The sequence below is a fragment of the Mchenga conophoros genome, linkage group LG13 (genome assembly GCF_057382185.1).
Source record: "Mchenga conophoros isolate Kocher_MC1m ecotype Shallow Benthic linkage group LG13, M_conophoros_male_GT1.1, whole genome shotgun sequence".
Taxonomy (NCBI): domain Eukaryota; kingdom Metazoa; phylum Chordata; class Actinopteri; order Cichliformes; family Cichlidae; genus Mchenga; species Mchenga conophoros.
The window spans coordinates 29781066-29803556 of NC_140538.1; the positions used below are offsets into that span (position 1 = coordinate 29781066).

Here is a 22491-nt window from a genome sequence, read left to right on the forward strand (position 1 = left end):
TATGATATTAAAATAAAGAAGAGAATAGTATGTAAAATTATGTGAAGACATATAGCTCTATAGTCTTGCCATATTGTGACGTTAAACTGACATTTAAATGCTAGAATATTCTTTCAGGCTGTCACTGACGTGTTTTCATCATTGGAACTACAAAGACTTTATTTGTCGCTCACTTTTTTCCTGCTGTAGTTTCTTTTCCGCTTTCCTTTTTTATTTCAGACATGATTTCCTCCAGTGGTAGATAAGTCAGGTAACTGTATATGTTTGTCTCTTATACTCCAAATTGTCCCTTCTAAACAGACAAGGGAAAAATATTGAGAAAGTGGAAAGTGACTTTTTTTGTCTTCATTTTTAACGAATTGCCGTTTAATCCAACAAATGTATGTGTGCTTTTCCAAAGTAGTGGAATTTAGGACTACACTGATTTTGTGAATTTAAAAGAATCCAAATATTTACATTTTGAAACATTCATTAAAATCCTTCAAAGTGAAACAAAACAAAAAAACACAGCAAACAGTTGCTTTAAGTATTTTGAGTATTTTGAAGTTTTGAGTGTGTGTTTTAGACAAAAATACATGTTAAAAAACATAAACAATAAAACAAAAAGTTGCAATAAAAACTATGCTTACAGCCTATAAAATTTACACAACCAGAAAAGTTTAATGCCGTACAACACAAATGCCATAATTTTAGAGTTCACTGATGAGATGTAAAAACTGAGCCATGAAGGCTAACAAAACATTCAGCGTCATAAAAAAAAATCAGATATGGCCTGTTGTTGCTGTTTTTTCTTTAATATAGAAATTTTGCATGTAATGTTTCTAAAACAGACGCAGATACTGACATTTAAAACCTTTAAAATCTTTCAAATCTACAATAAGAAACAACACTGTTCCTTAATTAAAGCTTAAGTAAAGTGAAGTACCAGAGGACTAAGAAAGAATATGTCTGTTTGGATTTGTACTCCACAAACTGTCCTGGAAATGAAGAATGTTCTCACTGCTCTCCGTATCAGGATTTTCAATGAATTCTTCAGAGACAGTATTAGGAACACAGACAGAAGTTAATAAAAGTCTAATCAAAATAACTTCCAAAGCTTTGGCTTCTTTCACTTTCTAAATGAGATCAAAGCCAGAGTCGAAACCATTTAAGAATTACTAAGATCTGGAAGACACAAACAAAAACAACAATAAGAAAGAGAAAATGTAATGAATGGCCAGACAACAAACAAATAAAATAATAGGAGAAGAAAAAATACAGCAAAGGGGAGGGGTGGAACAATCCACCAGGGACACTTTCCCTTTATTGTCTTGCTTCTTCTTTTATCTCCTGTATTTTTGTTTGTTTTGTTTATTTCTCCATTTGAGAGATTTGGTTTCTTATGTGTTGTCCAAAGGGGCAGGAGGGAGGGGGGAGGGAGGGGGGGTTGTAGCCTTCCAGGGGGCCGACTTATTATTATTGTTATGCCTGTGTGCGTGTGTCCTTGTTTGTGTAATTATATTCCCCGCATTTCCATAGAGGAAATAGGCTGAACTATAATTGGCTTGACAATGTGAGTAATTGTTGATTATTCTTTAGTTTGAATTATTCTACCGTCAGAATCTCCACAGTTTTTTTCCCCCCCTCATTCAGATTTGACTTAGGAAGGAATACATTTCCTTCTTTACTGTCTGTATGGCCAAACTCTAACTGGTATGTATTTGCTCTTTCTGAAAGGCTTCCTCTAGTCAAGGAATCTGTTTTTTTTTTCTTCTCCTTCTTTGTGGCACTCAAGTCTTTTCTTGTACTTTTGAACCGGTACCATTATGGCTTTTAGTTGCAGATCAAAGGTAGAATTACATCTCTTTTCATAAGTAGGAGCTGTTATTCAGACATTGCCTCAGCACCTTTCCTCGCCGCAGCGAGGCGTCCACTGCTGCAGCCTTTTCAGAGAGGTTGGCTGTACGAGGAGGGATGCTGGGTCAACACAAGAACAGAAATAGAGAGACATAGAGAGGGAGAAAAAAAGTCGGCGAAGAAATCAATGTCAAGCTCGGTCTTTCTTTTCACCTTACGCTCAGAGAAGGAGGGGCAGATAGGAGGGAGGACGAGGAGTGGTGGCACTGGAGGGACACCTTAGGTCAATAAAGAATCAATAAGAGTGGGTGAAACTACACGAAGAGGATAAAAGACTGTGGAGTAGGCCTTGGCTGCTGCGTATTGTATGGGAGACTCTGGCACCGACAGACAAGGAAACAAGTCCAGGAGGTTACTCTGCAACACTTCACGGCCAAACCTTGCAGCGCCTAATTGCGCTAAACTGTTTTCTAACTCAGCAACTGAGAAAGAGAGGAAGGGATGTGAGGCATGCCACTGTTTGTCCACCTTTTTAATCACAAATGCAAATTGCACTTCCTAAGACACGCTTGCAACAGTTTGGGGTTTTTTCATTCTTCCAGTGCCATGATATGGTACATGTAAATGCACTTGTAGCGCTTACGTAGCGCTTTTCTACTCTACCCGAGCACTCACTATACATATATATACAGTGTTGGGGAGTAACGGAATACATGTACCGCCGTTACGTATTTAGAATACAAAATATGAGTAACTGTATTCCGTTACAGTTACCGTTTAAAAAGGTGGTATTCAGAATACAGTTACTTTGTTGAAATAAATGGATTACACTGCGGTACTTTCCTGTTTCATTTTGTCGCGGGTCAGGACTGTTTGGGTTTTGTTTGACAGCTACGTTCTTTCGTTCCAGGCGGCAGCGTTACGGTTGCCATGGTTACAGGGCGACGCTCTCTCTCTCTCTCTGCGACTGTGTGTTTCCTGGGTGAGAGAGCGCCATTTCGTTGTTGTTGTGCTAAGCTAACAGGCAGAATGCTACAAGCATAGCTCTAAAGAATGCAGCATCATGGGCAGTGTAGTCCGTGCTGCAGGGAGAATGCACTGCCATACACGTTATGTGTCTGTGAGCGCGAGGAGGGAGAAAAAGGCGAGTGGAAAGGTACGAGTTGTCGTCGAGGAAAAACGGGAGCTGGAAGCATGTAAATATAATAATAACCACTTCAGCCAAGAAGAGTGCCTGACGAGCCCAGCTGTAAGTAAGCTATTAAGACTCGACTGTACACCGTGTTCGTGTTTTCCTCCGAAAACAATAAGTTCCGTTGGAGCAGCCTTTCAACGCCTCTCTCTGTCTCTCGCAAGAAAAATTGACCCACACAACAAAGTAAAGCTATTTTTCGGCTATGAGCCGACAGGGACCCCGCCGTATTAGTCAGAGGTCCCTTTACTACAGTTCGGAGTCGCGGACCTTCAGTAATAGTAATAAATCACACAGCAATAGTACATTCACGTTGTTGTAAAAAGCACGATAATATATTAAGTAATCCAAAGTATTCAGAATACGTTACTCTCATTGAGTAACGTAACGGAATACGTTACAGAATACATTTTGGGGCATGTATTCTGTATTCTGTAACGGAATACATTTTAAAAGTAACCTTCCCAACACTGTATATATATATATATATATATATATATATATATATATATATATATATATATATATATATTTTTTTTTTTTTTTTTTTTTTTTTTTTTAATTTTTTAAAACAACACCACACACAAATGAACTCATCATCAATGAACTCAACAAAAACTCATCATACTAATTGTTTGTTATGCCTGAGAATTCACTGATGGAGCTAACAAATCAGCTTCTTCTCACTGAAAGCACTGAAAACATGCCCAAGTCATTCTTCATTAAAATTTCAGTGAATATGTTGTGACACCCCTGACATGTGGAAAATAACGAGGCGAAGGAAGAATGATAGAAAAACAGTCTTTGAAGTGTGGCGTTCCTACGCAAACACTTCTCTTCCTCCCAGTGACGAATAAAGCCACCAATTAAGCAAATAAAGATATCAATTAAGTGGCGTAATTGAGATTGTGTAGATATATGAAAATGAATTTCCCAAAGGTGTCTTGGGTAATGAGTTCTACTGAGGTATTAAAGGTAGGCTTGTGTCATAGGCCCTGTGAAAAAGCAAGATACGGAAGGTTTTTATCTTTCTTCCCTTGTTGTTTATTCCATGGCTTTCTAAGCGACATTTGATCAAGAGTCAAACAAAGAAATGTTTTTACTTCTGCAGCATGAAAGAATGAAATAATAATGTCTTTGAAGCTGCCTGTGAAAACTGCATTGCCCAGTTAACATTCAAAGGTTGAAACCACGCCGTGTCATTAATATAATGGGCGATACAGTTAAAACAGGATGACTGATGTGAAGAAAAAACAGGCCTCCGGTCAGGCTTCAAATCCTGCAGCACACCTGCGTTTGTGACTCTCACCCTCTCTGGGTCAGAGGTCCTCGCGGTTAGAGTGGGCGTCTTAGCGAAGCAGGGGTTTCTTCACACAAAAACGCCTCGAGCAATATGGCCGTCAGAGCACGGGGGGCAACCGTTACATATCAATTACAAATGCAAGCTGAGCCTTTGTTAATGATGTCCTCACGTAGATTTCTCTTCAGATTAATTAATGCAGCTGCTTGTGCAGGAGGATGCCCCCATACATGCAGTGTCAAAGCCTTCACTCCCACACAAGCACGCAAGGAGAACCCATGTAGGAACAAGCACACATGCGCACAGACAACATACAAATACAGTTGCATGCCTACGTATTTTTATCACCATCAAGTTTTTCTTCAACCGTACAACAGGTCGAGACCTGCAGTGGCCGAGGATCCTGTTCCTGAGTCCCCGTGTGCCAGGAATACTAGTTCACACTGTAAGTACTAGTATTCATTAGACCAGATCCCGCTGTAAGACTGGATTTTCTAAATTTGGTTCCTGGCCTGAAGAAGTTTAACAACCCCTGCACCATTATGCTGGAGGAAAATGGATAATGAGGACAAGGTTGAGAGACGGAGCACAGAAAAAGAACCGAAATACACAAAAGACAGGGCTTTGCAAGCACGGAAATCTGGTGAATTGCATCCCCACCCCCCACCCACCCAACATAACAAACACAAAAGATGCACAGCTCTCCATCTCTCTGAGGACAGACTCAGTGTTCTGCATATTGAATGAAACAAGACCAGTCAGAGATCTATTTTCAGTGCAAAACACACACTTTTCTTTTTTCTTTCTTTTTTTTTACCCTGGCTGAGCAGAAGAAAGCACTGTGGTGGTAGCCTGTGCCACAATGTCAAGGAAAGAGTTGGTTTGGGGGAAAAAAAAAAAAACAGATGCTAAATGAAAGTGCCCAGTTATGCTGTTAAGCGCTTCACCTGTATGTGGGCTTTTAGGACTCTAGAAAATCATGAAATTTGTGATTAAGGTAGATGCCAAGGGAGGTATTCAGACCATGTATTCAGTCCAGTAAAACAGTATTTGCCCTTTTTCTCATTTCTTTGTTTTTTTCAATAAAGAACACTCCTTTTGTCATTGTAAATCTAAAACAAAATATATGTTACACTAAAATGTTGCAGATCATTAAGGAAGTTTTAATAGCAGGCAAAATGCTGGGTTTTTTAAATGTATGATTTCATTTATTTAGGGGAAAAACCTACCTGGCCCTATGTGACAAAGTAATTGCCTCCTAAACCTAATAACTGGTTGTGCCATCCTCGGCAGTAATAACTGCAATCAAGCGTTTGCGATAACTGGCAATGAGTTTTTCACATCACTGTGGAGGAATTGCTCTTCTCTGCATCACTGTTTTATTTTAGCCACACAAGAGAATTTTTAAGCATGATCAGTCTGTTTGATGTCATACCAAAGCATCCCAATCTGACTTTGACTAGGCCACTCCAAAACCTTCATTGTGGGTTTTTTGAGACATTCAAAGGTGGACTTGCTTTTGTGTTTGTGCACTTAAACTACAGGGAATGAACGGATAGGTAGACATTCTGCCTCAAGATTTTCTGTTACAGACTAGAATTCATGGTTCCATCAATTCCAGCAAGTCGTCCGGGTCATGAAGCAGCGAAGCCATGCTGTTTCTGACTGTTTGCATGATGTTCTCTTTATGAAATGCTGTGTTAGTTTTACACCAGATGTAACAGGACTCAAACCTTTCAAAAGGTCAAACTTTTATCCTGTCAGTCCACAGGATGTGTTCCTCAAAGTCTTGGGGTTCATCAGGATGTTTTTTTCTGAGGCACGTCTACTGTTGCTCTGGGTTCTTTTGTGATGAGTCTCTGATGCACTCCCAGAGTCATTTTGGTAGTCTGGCCCAGCCACTCCTAGAAAGGTTCACAACTTTTCCATATTTTCTCTATTTGTGGATAATGGCTGTCATCAGAATTCACAGAAGACCCGACACCTTAGAAATGCTTTGTAACCCTTTCCAGACTGAAAGATGTCAATGACTTTGTTTCTTGGCTGTTCTTTAGTTGCATTAGTTCATGGCATGATGTGTTGCTGTTTGAGATTCTTTTAGCTTACTTCACTTTTGATTGAACAGGCAATTCATTATTTGGTGGTAATTACTTTTTCTGGTCTGGTCATTCAAGTAGCAGAGGGCATTGTTAATCAGGTTCACCTGCTTTGGTGTTAGTGAAATTAAAAAGTTCAGTAAAGGGGCAAATACGACACATCCCCCAAAACAGTAATGCACAGTGGAGGTCAGTGACAACAGGTTATTTCCTTCCTCATCTTTTCGGACTGTTTTTTTCACTAGTTTTACATTTTGCTAGTGTTAGTGTTACTATTGGTAGCATGAAGCAATACCTGGAGCCTACTGGTCTCCAGGATAACACATCAATACGTGACATTGCCAGAAGACAACTGCTCTAAGAGAGCTGGACAAGACTTTAGCAGGCCCATCAGTAGGACTGGTATCTGCTCCTTTGTGCATGAGGAACAGGATGAGCACTGCCACAGGTGGAAAGTAAATAACTAATCCATAGCTTACCGCAAAGGTTGATGGATTTGTAGGAGAGAAAAGAAACATTTTTAAGTGTAAAAGTGAAACTCTTCCATGAGATACAAAAGAGTGTGTAGAGAAGTTGCATGTAGCTATCGATCATCCATCAGTGGAAGCATTTTGAAATCTGAAAGCATTTTACTGTTAAGCTATCAGCTAAAACTAACAACCTTGGATAGTGAGTTGCCTCCATAATCTGTACTGGTACATCGCACAGACACAGATAGCTGATATAGTGAAAATCAACTATAACTAATAAAACACTAGGCATTCACTGGAGGACACCTTAGGTCAATAAAGAATCGATAAGAGTGGGTGAAACTACATACTGAGGATAAAAGACTGTGGAGTAGGCCTTGGCTCTTGCATATTGTATGGGAGGCTCTGGCACCGTCAGAAAAGGAAACAAGTCCAGGGGGTTACTCTGCAACACTTCACGGCCAAACCTTGCAGTGACTAATTGTCCTAAGCTGTTTTCTAATCCACCAACTAGAGAGAGAGAGAGAGAGAGAGAGAGAGAGAGAGGGGGGGGATGTGAGGCATGCCGCTGTCTGTCCATCTTTTTAATCGCAAATGCAAACTGCACTTCCTCTTAAATGTGAAGACATGCTTGCAACAGTTTGGGGTTTTCTCATTTGAGTTCAGTGACTCAGACTGGCAAAAGTGAAATCAGGCAGACAGAGATTTGCTCTAGCTGCCCCTAATTTTAAGCCTTAACAAAACTCAGATAAATATGTAAAAAAAAAATCTCTTATGAATGGCTTCAAATCAAAGTGAAGTTGGACATTTAAAGGACAGTTTTTATGGGTTGACTTTGTGAGTCCGTTTCAAGTGGCCACGAGATGAACTACAATTATTTGGCACTTCCGCATGGGCCTCATTTTCAACTCAGTCTGGTTATAAGCAGCCAGACCAATCGACCAATTAAGTTCATTATATGTTCCTTCACACAAGGACATAAAGGTGTGCCTTTATACACAACTGTGGTAACTGCATTCTCTATATCAAATCGAGAGTTTTAACTGGTTTATAGAATTATTAAGCTGTGCTTGTTGGGTCCAAGAATTTTGACTAAATTAAGACTAATTTCAAACATGTACACAAGTCAGGACAAGGTCATTGTTTGCAGAGGAACCCTTGAATGTGGTGCTGGACCCCAGTGCAGCTATTCTATACAAATGTAGGAATCTTGAAACTCCCCCAACTGTATGTGAGCAACTGTACAAAGAGCTCAAGTGATTTTCCCTGGATAAATAAATGCTCGGAGCTAACTGCATTAGTGACAACCAAGTGCTCAGTTTTCTACAAGTCATTCTTTGATATGGATTTTAATAGTGTGGGAGTGAGAAATGGACAAGTAGCACCCCCAAATCATGAAAAGATCAGTTTGATCATATTACACACTGTGGATTCTGTTCCCAGTCAATGTGGACGATTGGCCGTCAAATGTCCTCTGGTTATGAAGTGGTCTCTGGGCAGCTCAGACTTTGGCAGAGAGGCTGGGCACAGCACAGCTCAGCACAGCTTGCCATAGTTGACCAGCAGCCCAGGCAGATGGCCAGCAACCAAACAGCCCTATTAGCATTTGGTCTGGATTAAATCAAATGCCCGGTGGAGAGCTATCTCTGGAATGGCCCTGGAAGAATCTGTAGGAGAACAGAGAGAAGAGCTGGTACTGGGAGTAAGACTGGGTGAGACCACAGTGTGGTTGGTGCTGGTTTGGAAATGGCTCAATAATTTAAAGTGTGATAGCACAAAAGGCTAAATTAGTCCTTATGAATTTTCTTTAACATTTTGAGTGTGCCATTAAGGCCAACATTTGTTAGAGTTTGAAATGCCTACCTTAGACATTTGCAGTCCTTTTAGACAATGTCATCTGTGAACTGAAACTTACCATCTTTTTTGAATATTATAAATATTTTAAAGGGAAATTTTTTTGATGTGGCAGTTTCCATTACAATCAGATTTATGATGAATTGATAAAGTATGCAACAACAGCAAAAACTGTTTCTCCAAAAATATGGGTGCAAAGTGGAAATTAATAATTAATAATTAATCAGTCTGCAAATCATTTAAAGCCTTTATTGTTTTCAATTACTTACAAATACTGTAAATAAAAGTCTGATATTAAGAAATGTGTTTTTTTGAAGCCAACCGCAGGTAGTTGTGAATATAATTATTGACCAGGCGTCAGTATAACAGTAGCATAAAACTGGGTAATTTAGAATTACTTACTTTGCTTAAATTTCACAAATATGTGAAGAGTTCAAAGCAGACTGAACTTGATGTAGCGTTAGTAAAAGTTTTGTCAGGTATTTCACTGGTTCCAGTCTTGTGTTTCAAGCAAAGACTCTGACTACAGGGATGATGTCTGTTTTCCTCCTCTGTCATTGTCTTTTCTAACATCTTGTTTTCTCCATGTTTTTGTCCTGCTTTTCATCCGTCTCATCTTCTAGAAATACAAAACCCCCAGATTTGCCTTAAAGCTAACTTAAACCACTAACAACACTAACAAATTGAACACTTAAAAAATGCTATGCAAAAATAACTTTTAGCTCACTTTAAGCTCCAATAGGTGACTGTTTTTGTGTATTTCAGTTGAACTCTTGATTCACACTCTGCTCCATGAAAGCGGCCCCTGCAGTGTTTACAGTCTGTCTGCTAGCTTTGGCATGAAGGGTGTGTTTGTGCCACATAGCATGAGTGGGTGGCAGATCGGTAGTCAGAATACAGTGAGGCGAACATGTTCAAGCAATGTTCCAACATCAACAATAACAACAACAACAACAACAAAAAAGGAAACTGTGATGCAGAGTCTAGTTTTAGCAAGTTGACAGGAATAACCTCAATTGTGGAGGCCTCAACACTTTCTTAGCTCTGAAACTTACAATGCACTTTTCTGCCTTTATAAGACATGTATACTGCAACTCTAACTCTCTAACTGCTGCCTAAAGAGTGCATTAAGCATCTTTTATATACAAAAGATTATAAAGAATCATGTGTAAAATTTCCATATTAAAATGTCAAATGATCCTGTCTTAGTAGTGGCTTATGAGTATCGTAATATAATACTACTAATATTGTGTTGAAAACCAGCATATGGCATTATGGGTAGCCCAGTGCCAGCATGTTAGGGCTACAAACCAGCTTTCCAGTTTACCACAGCTCTCTTCCCTTCAGGCTACGTCCACACTAACGCATCGTTTTCTCTCCGTTTTGGCCTCCCGTCCACACTGAGACAGCGTTTTCCTCAAGGAAAAATGCAGCGTTTTGGAAACGCTCTCGAAAACACATACATTTCAAAACGGAGCGGTCCTGTCACAGTGAAGACGCTCGAAAACACAGACTTTCTAAAACGATGACACATTTTAGTCATGTGATGCAGCCATGTGACCAATTAAACAAAGATAGCGGAGTGCATTATACAGCAGTTGTTTCGATTGTTCTCAATTTTGACAGCCCTAAAAAAGATGTGGGTGCACAACTCTGTGAAAACGACTGAAAACGCTAGTGTGTGGACGCGTTTTCAAATCTATCCGGGCTAGTGTGGATGTAGCCTCAGTAACACACTGACAGTAACTGCAGACTCAACTTATCTAAACACTTATGACTGACTATAGTACAATGACTGTCACTTTTCTTATCTCTCACATTCAAAGAGAGGCTCATTTCACACAATAGGTTGACTAAATTTATCTGTTCCATTCTTGCACATGTGGTCAAGCTATTATTCAGGTATTCATACTTTAATTTTAATTTAAATGTTGTTGCTAATTTTGTTGTCTTCTTTTGTTGTTGTCTCTTTCATTTTTATTTTTATTTTTGAGTATTTGAGCTAACACTAGCTCTTCCATGAGACTGTGCTGCTGTCACAGGCTGTGACTGACTGTGGTTTGCTCACAGGTGTTCTTCAAGTTTGTGACTGAACAACTGAACTTCAAAACTACTGCCTGTTTCCATTATCCATTCATCCCTTTCTGGTGCTTATCGAGGTCTGGGTCAGCAGTCTAACCAGAGATGATGAGGCCTCCTTCTCCCTAGCTACACCTTCCAGCTCTGCCAGGTTGGACACCAAGCATTCCCAAGCTAGCTAAGACATGTAATCTCTTCAGGATGTTCTATGTCTACCTCAGAGACGCCTCCTGGTAAGACACACCAGAAACACCTCATGTAGGAGGCACCCTGGAGCCATCCTGGCCAGATACTCGAGACACCTCAACTGGATTATTTTGATGTGCAGGCGTAGCAGCACAGTGAGATCAAGCTAATTTCTTCCACCTGTATCCACAAGCTCATTCTTTTGGCCACTTACCACAGCTCATGGCTGTGAACATAGATCGACCTGTACCCTTTTACGACTGAGAACCATGGCGTCAGACTTCAAGGTGCTAATTCTCATTCCAGCTGCTTCACACTCAGCTACAAACTGCCCAAGTGCAAACTGGAGGCTCAGTGAAGCCACTAGAACGAAATCATCTGAATGAAACTCATCCAAGGGCTCATGTTTGGATGCGGTGTTCCCACGTCTGTTTATTTATTATTCTTTGTCCTTGTTAGGGAGACTACAGAATTAATTTAGGAATGATTTGGCAGTAGTGCTGAGATCCAAAAGTGACCTTTCCAAAATTAAGCTGCTCCTGGAGTTCTCAACCTCTGTTACTGTAAAGGTAGTCAATTCATCTAATGGTAACTTAACAATTAGCATCATTTCCACTTGAGCTACATTGTAATCTGCCAGTGATGGAGACAGTCATCTTCCCTTCATCCTGCTACATCACAACATCATAAAACTATATCTTAGATACTTTGATACTAATGTAAATACATACAAATATACTAGTATATCTCTGACCACAGATAACAGCGCTGGCCAACCAACAACAGAGTTTATTACATGGCTTTTTCTACATTAACTACGCATAGTTAGCTCATCTAATGGTAAGTTCACAAATAACTTGTTGAGATAAAAACACTGGTGGCTGTTTCATTAGAATGAAATGACAATAAGAAAATGTGTGATTAACTGTAAGATGAATATAGCCGTAACATGTTTAATACAATAATGTAATTTGTACCTGACGCTCATCAGATACATTTTTTGACACACACACACACGCACACCTAAACTATGTCTTTACTGTGTTTGGGTCATGGCTCATGAAACACTACAGACTAAAAAATGTAGACACAGAGGACAGCGTGGCATTTTATTTTGTAAAAACATTTATTTTCCTTTAACCTAAGAGCAAACCAGAGGCCAAGAGAGGTGAGGTGGCAAAGAGCTAAACCAAAAAGGAAAGTCAGTGACCTGCCATGTTTTAGTGATCCTTTTGCTTCACTGATATACACACACACACGCACTCACACAGACACACACACACAAGGACAGCGTGCCTGTTAATCTGAACTGATTGCATGTCCACTTACATAAATTATGGACTTGGGTGGATGCATTATTTACTCAGTAGAATTAAAAAGGCATGCCAGGTTGCTGGATGCTGTCACAACATCATGACACACACACACACACACACACACACACATACTGGTAAAGGTGAATTGGAAGGACAATTTTTTCAAACAAGATTTTTGCAACACTAAACGGACCCCCCTTTCCGCTTGTGCTAGATAGATGAAGTGCATCTTTAAAAATCCCATTTGAGTTGTACAACACAAATCTCACTTCAAAATTGTGAAAAACACACCAGAACTCAAAATATAAGAACCTGACAACATGGTGTAATAAGAGGACAACACTAATTAGGTAACTTGGCTCCTCCCCCTGACATGAACAGTAATTGTCAGGGCTAACTTTATTAACAGGACAAAGGCCATACACATACACAAACATGTATTTTGTGTGTATTAAAAGGGCAACAGGTGAATAAAAGGAACAAATTGAGTGCATTTTACAAAAACAGGATTGTTTTGTTAACAGAAATGAAAATAACTGGCAATATAAAATTATATGTCCTCTTAGATCAGATGCACTAAAACAGTGTCACCAAAATGAATTTACCAATCTTCTAATAGTAAAATTCTAAAATAAATAAATGAGAAACCAAAACATACAAAATATCTTTTCTAACTCCTCCAAGAAGTACTTTGGAGTTATGTAGACTCCTCTACATAGGATTTTCTTTTTTCTTCAACGACACGCCCCGATTCCTCACAAAATCTCTGATGTTTTGAATAGAACGACCAGCCAGAGCAGGATCTTCTGCAGTTTTGCATTGCTGGCATTCGATAATAGTGGCCAGTTTTCCTTTTTTGATATGTTCGCCAAAATACTTCATTATCGCAGCAACCTCCGTGGGAGACCAAGGATGCTTTTTGACCCTCCTTGCATTTTCCAGAGAAGCTAGAAGCAGAAAAAAATAAATGTAAACAAACTACTTTTTAAACAATTTTTAAATTAAAGGGGACGTATTATGCTCAATTGTGTGAGTTGACATGGTTGTAGGATGCAAAAATATAATGGCGATAATCGGCTTCCTTCAAATAAGCCGAAGAATTGAGTTCTGCACACACTAGTTTTACAGCCCTGCTAAGAACAGTTAGTGTTTAGTCTACACAGCCCAAAGACGGCCTTTGCATTGTCCACGAGGACAGGTGCTGAGGCTGTGATTATGCTGGATTGTGCAAAATACACTACCTGGGACCTAAAAGAGCTCCTTTTTTAGTTGTTGAAAACCTACACTTAAGGAGTCGGGAGGCAATTCATAACCAAATATACATACAAAAGCAACAAAAAAAAGTGGGTTTTGCATAATATGTCCCCTTTAAGGTGAATTTGTTGTAACAGTGTTTCTTTGGTATAAATCCTGTAATGCTGACTGTTTAAATACTTATTACAATGGATGAATACATTTATTTAAATGTAAAATTCTGAAAGGTAGCCCACATTAAGTCAGAATTCCAATAAATAGCTATGGCAAATCACTATGGATGGAGAGCATTTTATTCCACACACCGTTATACAACAAAAAACATGTATAGCATGATATTGTAATAATTTGAAATGTATAACATATACTCAAACATTTCATATATAACTGTCTGACTCAAATGTTTATTTAAAAACAAGGGTGGACCCTGCCTGACCATGAGGTGGGCCTTCAGGTTTTTTCAGTGAACATAATTTTCTTCAAGACGTTCAGGTTACAGCCCACAATTAGCCAAACCAGCCCAAATTTTCCAATATTATCCAGATTCTGCCTATGGGAATAAGATGATGTTCAGAGTATGGAGATAATGTAGAAGCCCAATGGTTGAGGAATCCTCAAAATTAAAAACCCAAATCATAATATGTTCTCATTGCTTTGTTTATTAATTGTTTTGGTGCATTGCTGTTTTGAAAATGATAAGTATTTAAATGTATTACAGATTAAAACAGGCATAGGGAAAGTAATTTAAACATTTATCCCATTACTTAATACAAGGTATTGTTCCACATTGAATGTGATTTATGTTTTACCTTACCAAGTAGGTTAATATAATTGTCTAACCAAGTTGTAGAATTATGGTACGGTCCCTGGCAGAAAGATGAGCATAGTCACCATACTGGCTTGGGTGGTGTGGATAACTGGGTTCAAAAATGCATGAAGTTTACATTTGTGCTTAAGTGACTTTTGTATGCATGTCACCATTTACCAGATTGTTTATTTGTTTTCTTCTTACTGCTTGGCTTCATCTCCTTGTTTAGTATTCTGTTGGGTTCAATGACCTTACCCGCTCCATTTTTACTTTGTGCTGAAAAACAAAACAAAACAGTAAGCATATATTTGTTGTATTAAATCTCTTATAATGTAATGTCAAATGCTCCTGAATGTGGTCAAGCAACTAATGGACCTTGAAATCTTGAATATGGTTTCTAAGATAAATCCAGAGTCGCAACTATGACTTTTAGTTTAAGGTGACACATGTGAATGTGGAATATGGCTAGAGCTATTACAGCTGATATTAAAAGATACAAGGCTGAATTTTTCTCCAAACAAGACTCCGGTGTAGTGATGGGATTTCCGGCTCTTTTTAGAGATCCGGCTCTCTCGGCTCGGCTCACTAAAAAGAGCCGGCTCTTTCGGCTCCCGAACCGGCTCTTCAGGTTATTTTGTTGCTTTCATTCATTTATTATTAACAACAATATAAAATTATGCACAAAATGAATTACTAATGTTTAAAAACGTGTTTTCTATGTATATATGTTCATTATATAAATCTGCTTTTATTTATTCACTCCACATAAAATTTAAAAAATAAATTATAAAATACAAAAACCTACCATTTACAATTTAACTTTTAAAATTTAAACTTTAAATTTAAAAATACCAAGTGCCCAGTGCTCAGCTCAGTGGGTAGACACACTGGCAGCTTCACTTATATCACACTTAATTCACTGTGTTTTATCTTCCCATCGCACTGATGAGTGGACAGTTTTCAGGTGCCCGTGCACCGGCTCTATATGATATCCTTTTCTTGCAGACTCTACACTCTGCCTATGTATTGTCAGTAAAATTTAAATGGTTCTAGATTTTGCTTCTTTTCTTGGTGTCACTCATTTTCTTTACTCCACCTTTCTAATGTGACGACATTGTCTCTTGTTGTTGCTCCCGGCTCTCTTTCTCTCTCTCTCCCTGCTGCTCTTTTCGTGTGCTACTGCTGTTGCGAGTGTAACTACCGCCCCTAGCTCCTCCCTCTGCTCAGAGGCGGGAGGGGTGCAAACGCAAGGCTCTGTTTGCGCCCCTCCCGTCTCTACTCAGCGCAAACACAAGGCTGACGTGCAGCGAAAAAAGTGAGAGAGAGGGCAAGAGAAAGTAAAAAAAAAAAAATCCACGGAGCCGGCTCGCATCGTTCACTTCAAAGAACCAGCTCTAAGAGCCATTTCGTTCGCGAACGACCCATCACTACTCCGGTGACTGGTCAACTTTCCACTCACCACTGATTTACTGTAGAAAGAGGATGAGAGCGTAGAGGGAATACTTCAGAAGCGCAAACCAGGTAAATAAAGAGTAGTAGATCAGCCCTCCACACACCAACTATTTTCATCTCTCTTGATTAATCTCATCTCCTTCTGTCTCCTGCAGGGCAGCTTCCTTTCTAACATCCTTCAACAAGCCTTCCTCACTGTCCCTTGTTTGCACATGCCCAACACAACCTCAACCTGGCCAATGTAGAACAATGTTGGAAAAAATGTCTACATGTGCAGTCCCAATGATATTGTTCTTCCTAATCCTATCCATTCTCTCCACCCTCAAAAAGAATCCCAGCATCTTTGCTTTCCCCAAACTCACCTCCAAGAACTGCAATCTATTAAGAACTCTGCTGCCCCCTTACTCTACTGCACTCACTCTAGAGACTATATCACCACATCCTAAAAAGAACATTACTGGCTGCACACTGACTATAGTATTGAGTGCAAACTCCTAATCAACTTTTAAGCCTTCAACAACCTCGCCCCCGCCACCCTGAGGGATTGTCTTTACTGTCACTCTCCCACAACACTGCTAACACTAACCTCCTTACCCCCATCATCAAAATCATAAATCTGAGGGTACAATCCTTTGCCACTGCTAATTGCACCCTCTGGAACTTCCTCTGCTCATTAGATTCTCTCTAGAACTTTAAATCACAGCTCAAAATCACCTGTTCAAACTAGCATTTCCTACCTGACCATCCTCCAAAACTGACCTTTCTATTCTGTTGAGCTGGTCTTTAGAAAGATCCTTGACTTTCTTTAAATTACCATTTGGACAAAGGTAACAATCACTGGAAAAATGATAGTAATGAATTATCTTTTTCTTTTTTACATAAAGATAGCAAAGATAGCAAAAGTGTCTAGGAAGTAGTTACAAAGGTAAAAGCTTCAATAAATGATGACAAACACATACCTGGAGGTTCCTTGACAACTTTCTTCATCATTCTAGTATCTATAGAATCTGTAATAAAGTCTATTAGTCATGTGATTTCATAAATTGAACAAAGTTGAGACTAATCACATTGTACTTACCAATCTGTGGATATACAAGATTTCCTTCATTGACCTCACGCTCCGCTCCGACCTCCTCACGCTCCGCTCCGACCTCCTCACGCTCCGCTCCGACCTCCTCACGCTCCGCTCCGACCTCCTCACGCTCCGCTCCGACCTCCTCACGCTCCGCTCCGACCTCCTCACGCTCCGCTCCGACCTCCTCACGCTCCGCTCCGACCTCACTTTCTTCACTTGAATCTGTCAACTGTAGGTTATCTAACAAAATAAAAGATTGTCTTAATGAATTATAAGGTTATAGTGCAGGAAACGTGTATAATTCTTAACCTTAACACCACTTTACCTTCGATTTCAATCTCTTCAAGTGTTTTGCCTTGAAGGCTTTTGAGAGACCCTTTCTCCATGGCAATCAGTAGTTTGGATATTTTGGCAAGCTGGGTAGTAGCCTCTGGAAGTCTATAATATTCGCGATGAACACGAATATCATGACCTAGGAAGTTGGCAACTTGGTCTAACTCGTGATTCTTGAGGTTTAAGATCTGAGACAAAGTTGCGACATGTTTGCGCAACTGCGTTGAACGTAGGTGTTCAGGGTTTTCAGCCCCACATTCAGTCGCATAAATCCTCAAACAGTCCTGTCCTCTGTAGGGAGTCAGACAATGAGGTCTGGCAAACAGGAATATGTTTTCTGCCAGAACACCACAGTCTTGTCTTTTCTCTGTCAGCCGTGTTATGGCATTCACCATGTCTGGTGAAAGTAGCACTGCAACCTTGCGTCCTCGTTTACCCCTCAATTCTACACGACTGAAGTGTTGACAAAGGTAAAGTTCAAATTTTGTCAGTCCAATTGCAACATCCTTGTGCAGGGTACTAGTGTCTCTCTCCTGGAAGCCATTCAGTGTCATCTTTGAAATTTCTCCCCCTCTTCTCCTGTTAAATAGTATTACATTTGCCATGGTAGCTTTACAAAGTTCACTGTATGATTTTGGTGAACTATGCTCTTCCAAGTCCTTCAGTGCTTGTTCTGTAGTCTTCTCCAGATGTCTATGAAGACGCTGAACATCTTCTGTGAAAGGAAGTGTGGAAGGCTTGTTGAAGTGCCGCTCGTTTAGTGTGGTTAATGCAGTATGGGAGATGAGTTCTGACCACTTTGTAGCATAAAGGGTTTTGAAACTCTGGGTTGACTTTATCAGTGCACTGTCTTCTGCCATCAGTGCTCTGCAATGTATAATATCACAGACTTTCTGCAGTGAGTGTCCCAACTTTAAAGCAAGGCTTGGAGTCGAGTAGCAGTTCTTTTCTTCATCATACCCACACACCTTCTTAACAGCTTTGATAACCACATTGAAATTTGCAGGTCTTACAGCATCCTCAAAAGTGTGTATTGAGCATTCTTTCCGAAGTGTGAGCAGAAGTCTTCCACATTCTCGGAGTGTCTGGCGAATGTAGTCAAATTTGGTGGGATCTTTCCCATGTTTGTTAAAGAATGATTGAGCAAGCTGAAGAATAGAGAAGTCACTTCGCACAGTAGAAGTTATTTCATCATCTTTCATGACAGCTAATATCTTCCAAACACCGGGGGAAACTTGCTGACACAGAGCTGACTCACTCATACAGGCCAGGGACAAGACCTTTTTTCGTCCCCCCTCTGAATTGGCCTCCACTGGTTTTGAAGAACATTTACGAACATGTCTCCAAAGATCTCTTTTAAGATATAATGCCTCGCAATAAATGCAGTGAATATAGTCTTTTCCTTTGTAGGGTTTTTTTGATGTGCGTCTGGTTTTTAATGATCCAATCCCACTTGCGATGACCTCCGAGTTATGTCTGTGGTTTCCTTTGTTTCGCAGCTTAGAAAGCATTTTCAAACGGTCTTTGGACTTCTTGGGAAGACTTAAAACTCGAGCAACATCTGCATGTGATTTCTCATGAGTTTTTAAATGACGTGTAAACTTTGTCTGTAGTTTTCCACAAATGTAGCAGTATGTTTTGTTTCTTAGTGAGGAGGATGTTTTTAAGGAATCTTCAGCCGTAGTATTAGAGTCATCAACAATGCCTTCAGCATCAGACTTTTCTGCTGTGGCAATAACCCCTGATACGTCGAGCTGTCTTGTGCCAATTCCATCTTCAGATATTGATTCGGCATCTTCTGAAATTCTTTGTCCTACTCTCTCTAAAAAACTTTCTAGGCGAGGTCTTTTCGTTTTGCAAGCAGATTGACTGCTGGAGATCTCAGAGTTCTGTACTTGTTTGCAACTTATATTTAAAGGCTCTGATTTGTTGTCCCATGAGCTGTCTGAGTCAGCTATAGAATCTGGCACATATTCCTCTTCTGATGAAGCCCCCTCACTTGAACTATCTTCACTAAAGACCTAATAACAATCAAAAACACAAAGTAAGACTTTGTTTACCTTACATATTTTACTGAGAAGAATTCTGCAAAAACACTTACCTCTGGAAGAGGTTCAGTGAGGTTCACCTTGTGGCTAACATAACATCTTTTGTGCCAGGACTGGTAGCAAACTAGACAGAGAAAAATTAAGTTAATAAAAGAAAGGTAGTTAAAGCCGCTTTCCCCAATTTAAAAAAACAGGCTAGATGGAAGCATAAACACAGTCAAGAAGGCTCCCCCCTCCCATTGGATATTATCCATAGGCCACACCCCCTGGTGTGCTTTGCTGCTAAACAGGCCAGTGCATAGTGTGGTGGAGCCATGTTAATGTAGAATTTAAGGAGTCAGGAAAGACTGTTCTATCGTTTTTCTGGACTGAGCCATGTTATTGGCTGATGGTTTTAGACAAATGCAACAGAACCACTTCATTTTTTTTTCTTTAATCTCCAAACAACATTTATAGCTATGCTTTGTTAAAATGTTGTTATGAACATGAAAAAAAAATATGTTAAGCTAACTTGTTTTTGCAAATTGGGTATAGCAGCTTTAATAATGACATGGTAAGTAAATATGTAAAAAGTGCAGATGTAAAAGGTTCATTATGAACATATATCATATTTACTTATGGATTAGTTTTTATAGTGTTCCTTATAGATCATATTTAAGATATTCTAATGTACCCAACCTTCAATAATTAAATAATTACCTTCACATCTCACACCACTCCATTTCAGAGGCGAAAAAGGTCCTCCACATGCAAAACATTTTTCTAAACTTGACATTTCGTCAGGGACTAGATCATGATCGCAGTCCTGTTTGGTAAAAAAAAACAAAAAAAAAAAAGTGTAATCAAAAACAAAATTCATACTTTTGTGATGTAAAATATCACAACCAAATAGTTGTTTTGGTTCCTCTTTAAAAAGGAGTTAAGGACGGAAGGGAAAAAAAAAAAAAAAAAAAAAAAACAGGTTCAAGTGTTACTAAAACTATTAAATCAATTTTTGTAACTTTTGCAATGCAAAATTTAAAGGGAAAAATACCTGCTGTATATAGATCAATTTTCAAAACAATTTGTTCTTCTAGGTTTTATATTATGGTATATATTACAAAACCACAATGAAAAGAAAATTCATTGTGGACCCACAACACCCAAAAAAGATTAGACTTACAATTTGTTCTTTCTGAAATGAGAAGATGTGTCCAAAGTTTTGACTGGGAGTGTAAAAAAGTATAATTAAATCATGAAGTCATGAATCCATCAAGACATAACGGATGGCCTTTACACAACAATGTTACATAAATGTGCTTAGCATTAACAGGAAAGAGTTTAGCGATTGTTTCGGTTGTATTTACATGCTCCTTCCTATAGTAAGCTTCATTCTTGCTCCTTGATCAGCTGAAATTCAAATATGCGATCTAACTACATCAGAGTTCATTTCAACCAAGCCGAGAACTACGTCTTTATGCAAACCAGATTTAGGGTTGGGGTTTCATACTTCTTGTTTCAAATCTCAGTCCTCCTAATGCGTGCATCTTACTTGGTCAAGATAACCAAGGACCCACATACCTCAATACTGCCTAATAACTAGCACCTCAGTCTACAACTAAAACAATCTGACACTGAAACTCCAATTTACCTTTGTTGCGTCGTTAGGAGAGGAACTGGCTGCATTCTCATCCACAGCCTGAGATGGCACCATGTTGGATTTCTAAGGAAGAAGCGTGAATAATGAATGGCAGTCTTTGGGTCTAGCCAAGATGAATACAGTCCTCCTAATGTCTGGACCTGTCCAGTTGAGTAATACACAGGACCCGTGTGTGTATGCACAATTGCCAGAGTAACTCTCATTGATCTGAATTCATTTCTAAACTCAGTCCTCCTAATGTCTGGACCTGTCCAGTTGAGTAATACACAGGACCCGTGTGTGTGGGCGCACTTGTAGGTAGAACTCAGTTGTTTATACTTCCTGTTTCAAATCTCAGTCCTCCTAATGCGTGCATCTTACTTGGTCAAGATAACCAAGGACCCACATACCTCAATACTGCCTAATAACTAGCACCTCAGTCTACAACTAAAACAATCTGACACTGAAACTCCAATTTACCTTTGTTGCGTCGTTAGGAGAGGAACTGGCTGCATTCTCATCCACAGCCTGAGATGGCACCATGTTGGATTTCTAAGGAAGAAGCGTGAATAATGAATGGCAGTCTTTGGGTCTAGCCAAGATGAATACAGTCCTCCTAATGTCTGGACCTGTCCAGTTGAGTAATACACAGGACCCGTGTGTGTATGCACAATTGCCAGAGTAACTCTCATTGAGCTGAATTCATTTCTAAACTCAGTCCTCCTAATGTCTGGACCTGTCCAGTTGAGTAATACACAGGACCCGTGTGTGTGGGCGCACTTGTAGGTAGAACTCAGTTGTTTATACTTCCTGTTTCAAATCTCAGTCCTCCTAATGCGTGCATCTTACTTGGTCAAGATAACCAAGGACCCACATACCTCAATACTGCCTAATAACTAGCACCTCAGTCTACAACTAAAACAATCTGACACTGAAACTCCAATTTACCTTTGTTGCGTCGTTAGGAGAGGAACTGGCTGCATTCTCATCCACAGCCTGAGATGGCACCATGTTGGATTTCTAAGGAAGAAGCGTGAATAATGAATGGCAGTCTTTGGGTCTAGCCAAGATGAATACAGTCCTCCTAATGTCTGGACCTGTCCAGTTGAGTAATACACAGGACCCGTGTGTGTATGCACAATTGCCAGAGTAACTCTCATTTATCTGAATTCATTTCGAAACTCGGTCCTCCTAATGTCTGGACCTGTCCAGTTGAGTAATACACAGGACCCGTGTGTGTGGGCGCACTTGTAGGTAGAACTCAGTTGTTTATACTTCCTGTTTCAAATCTCAGTCCTCCTAATGCGTGCATCTTACTTGGTCAAGATAACCAAGGACCCACATACCTCAATACTGCCTAATAACTAGCACCTCAGTCTACAACTAAAACAATCTGACACTGAAACTCCAATTTACCTTTGTTGCGTCGTTAGGAGAGGAACTGGCTGCATTCTCATCCACAGCCTGAGATGGCACCATGTTGGATTTCTAAGGAAGAAGCGTGAATAATGAATGGCAGTCTTTGGGTCTAGCCAAGATGAATACAGTCCTCCTAATGTCTGGACCTGTCCAGT

At 39.7% G+C, this 22491-nt stretch overlaps 1 protein-coding gene and 1 long non-coding RNA gene across 2 annotated transcripts in view; both read right to left on the reverse strand.

Moving 5' to 3' along the window:
* Positions 1 to 22491, reverse strand: part of LOC146561511 (uncharacterized) — a 512369-nt gene that overhangs the window by 94976 nt on the left and 394902 nt on the right. The window lies entirely within an intron of this gene.
* Positions 12438 to 21533, reverse strand: LOC146561512 (uncharacterized). Its single transcript, XM_085297668.1, has 8 exons — positions 20930 to 21533; positions 19999 to 20104; positions 19353 to 19423; positions 17244 to 19272; positions 16922 to 17158; positions 16803 to 16850; positions 14569 to 14667; positions 12438 to 13276 (listed from the first exon to the last, which is right to left on the reverse strand). Exons 1-8 carry the CDS (start codon positions 20990 to 20992, stop codon positions 13041 to 13043), a joined length of 2889 nt encoding a protein of 962 aa, XP_085153794.1. The 5' UTR covers positions 20993 to 21533; the 3' UTR covers positions 12438 to 13040.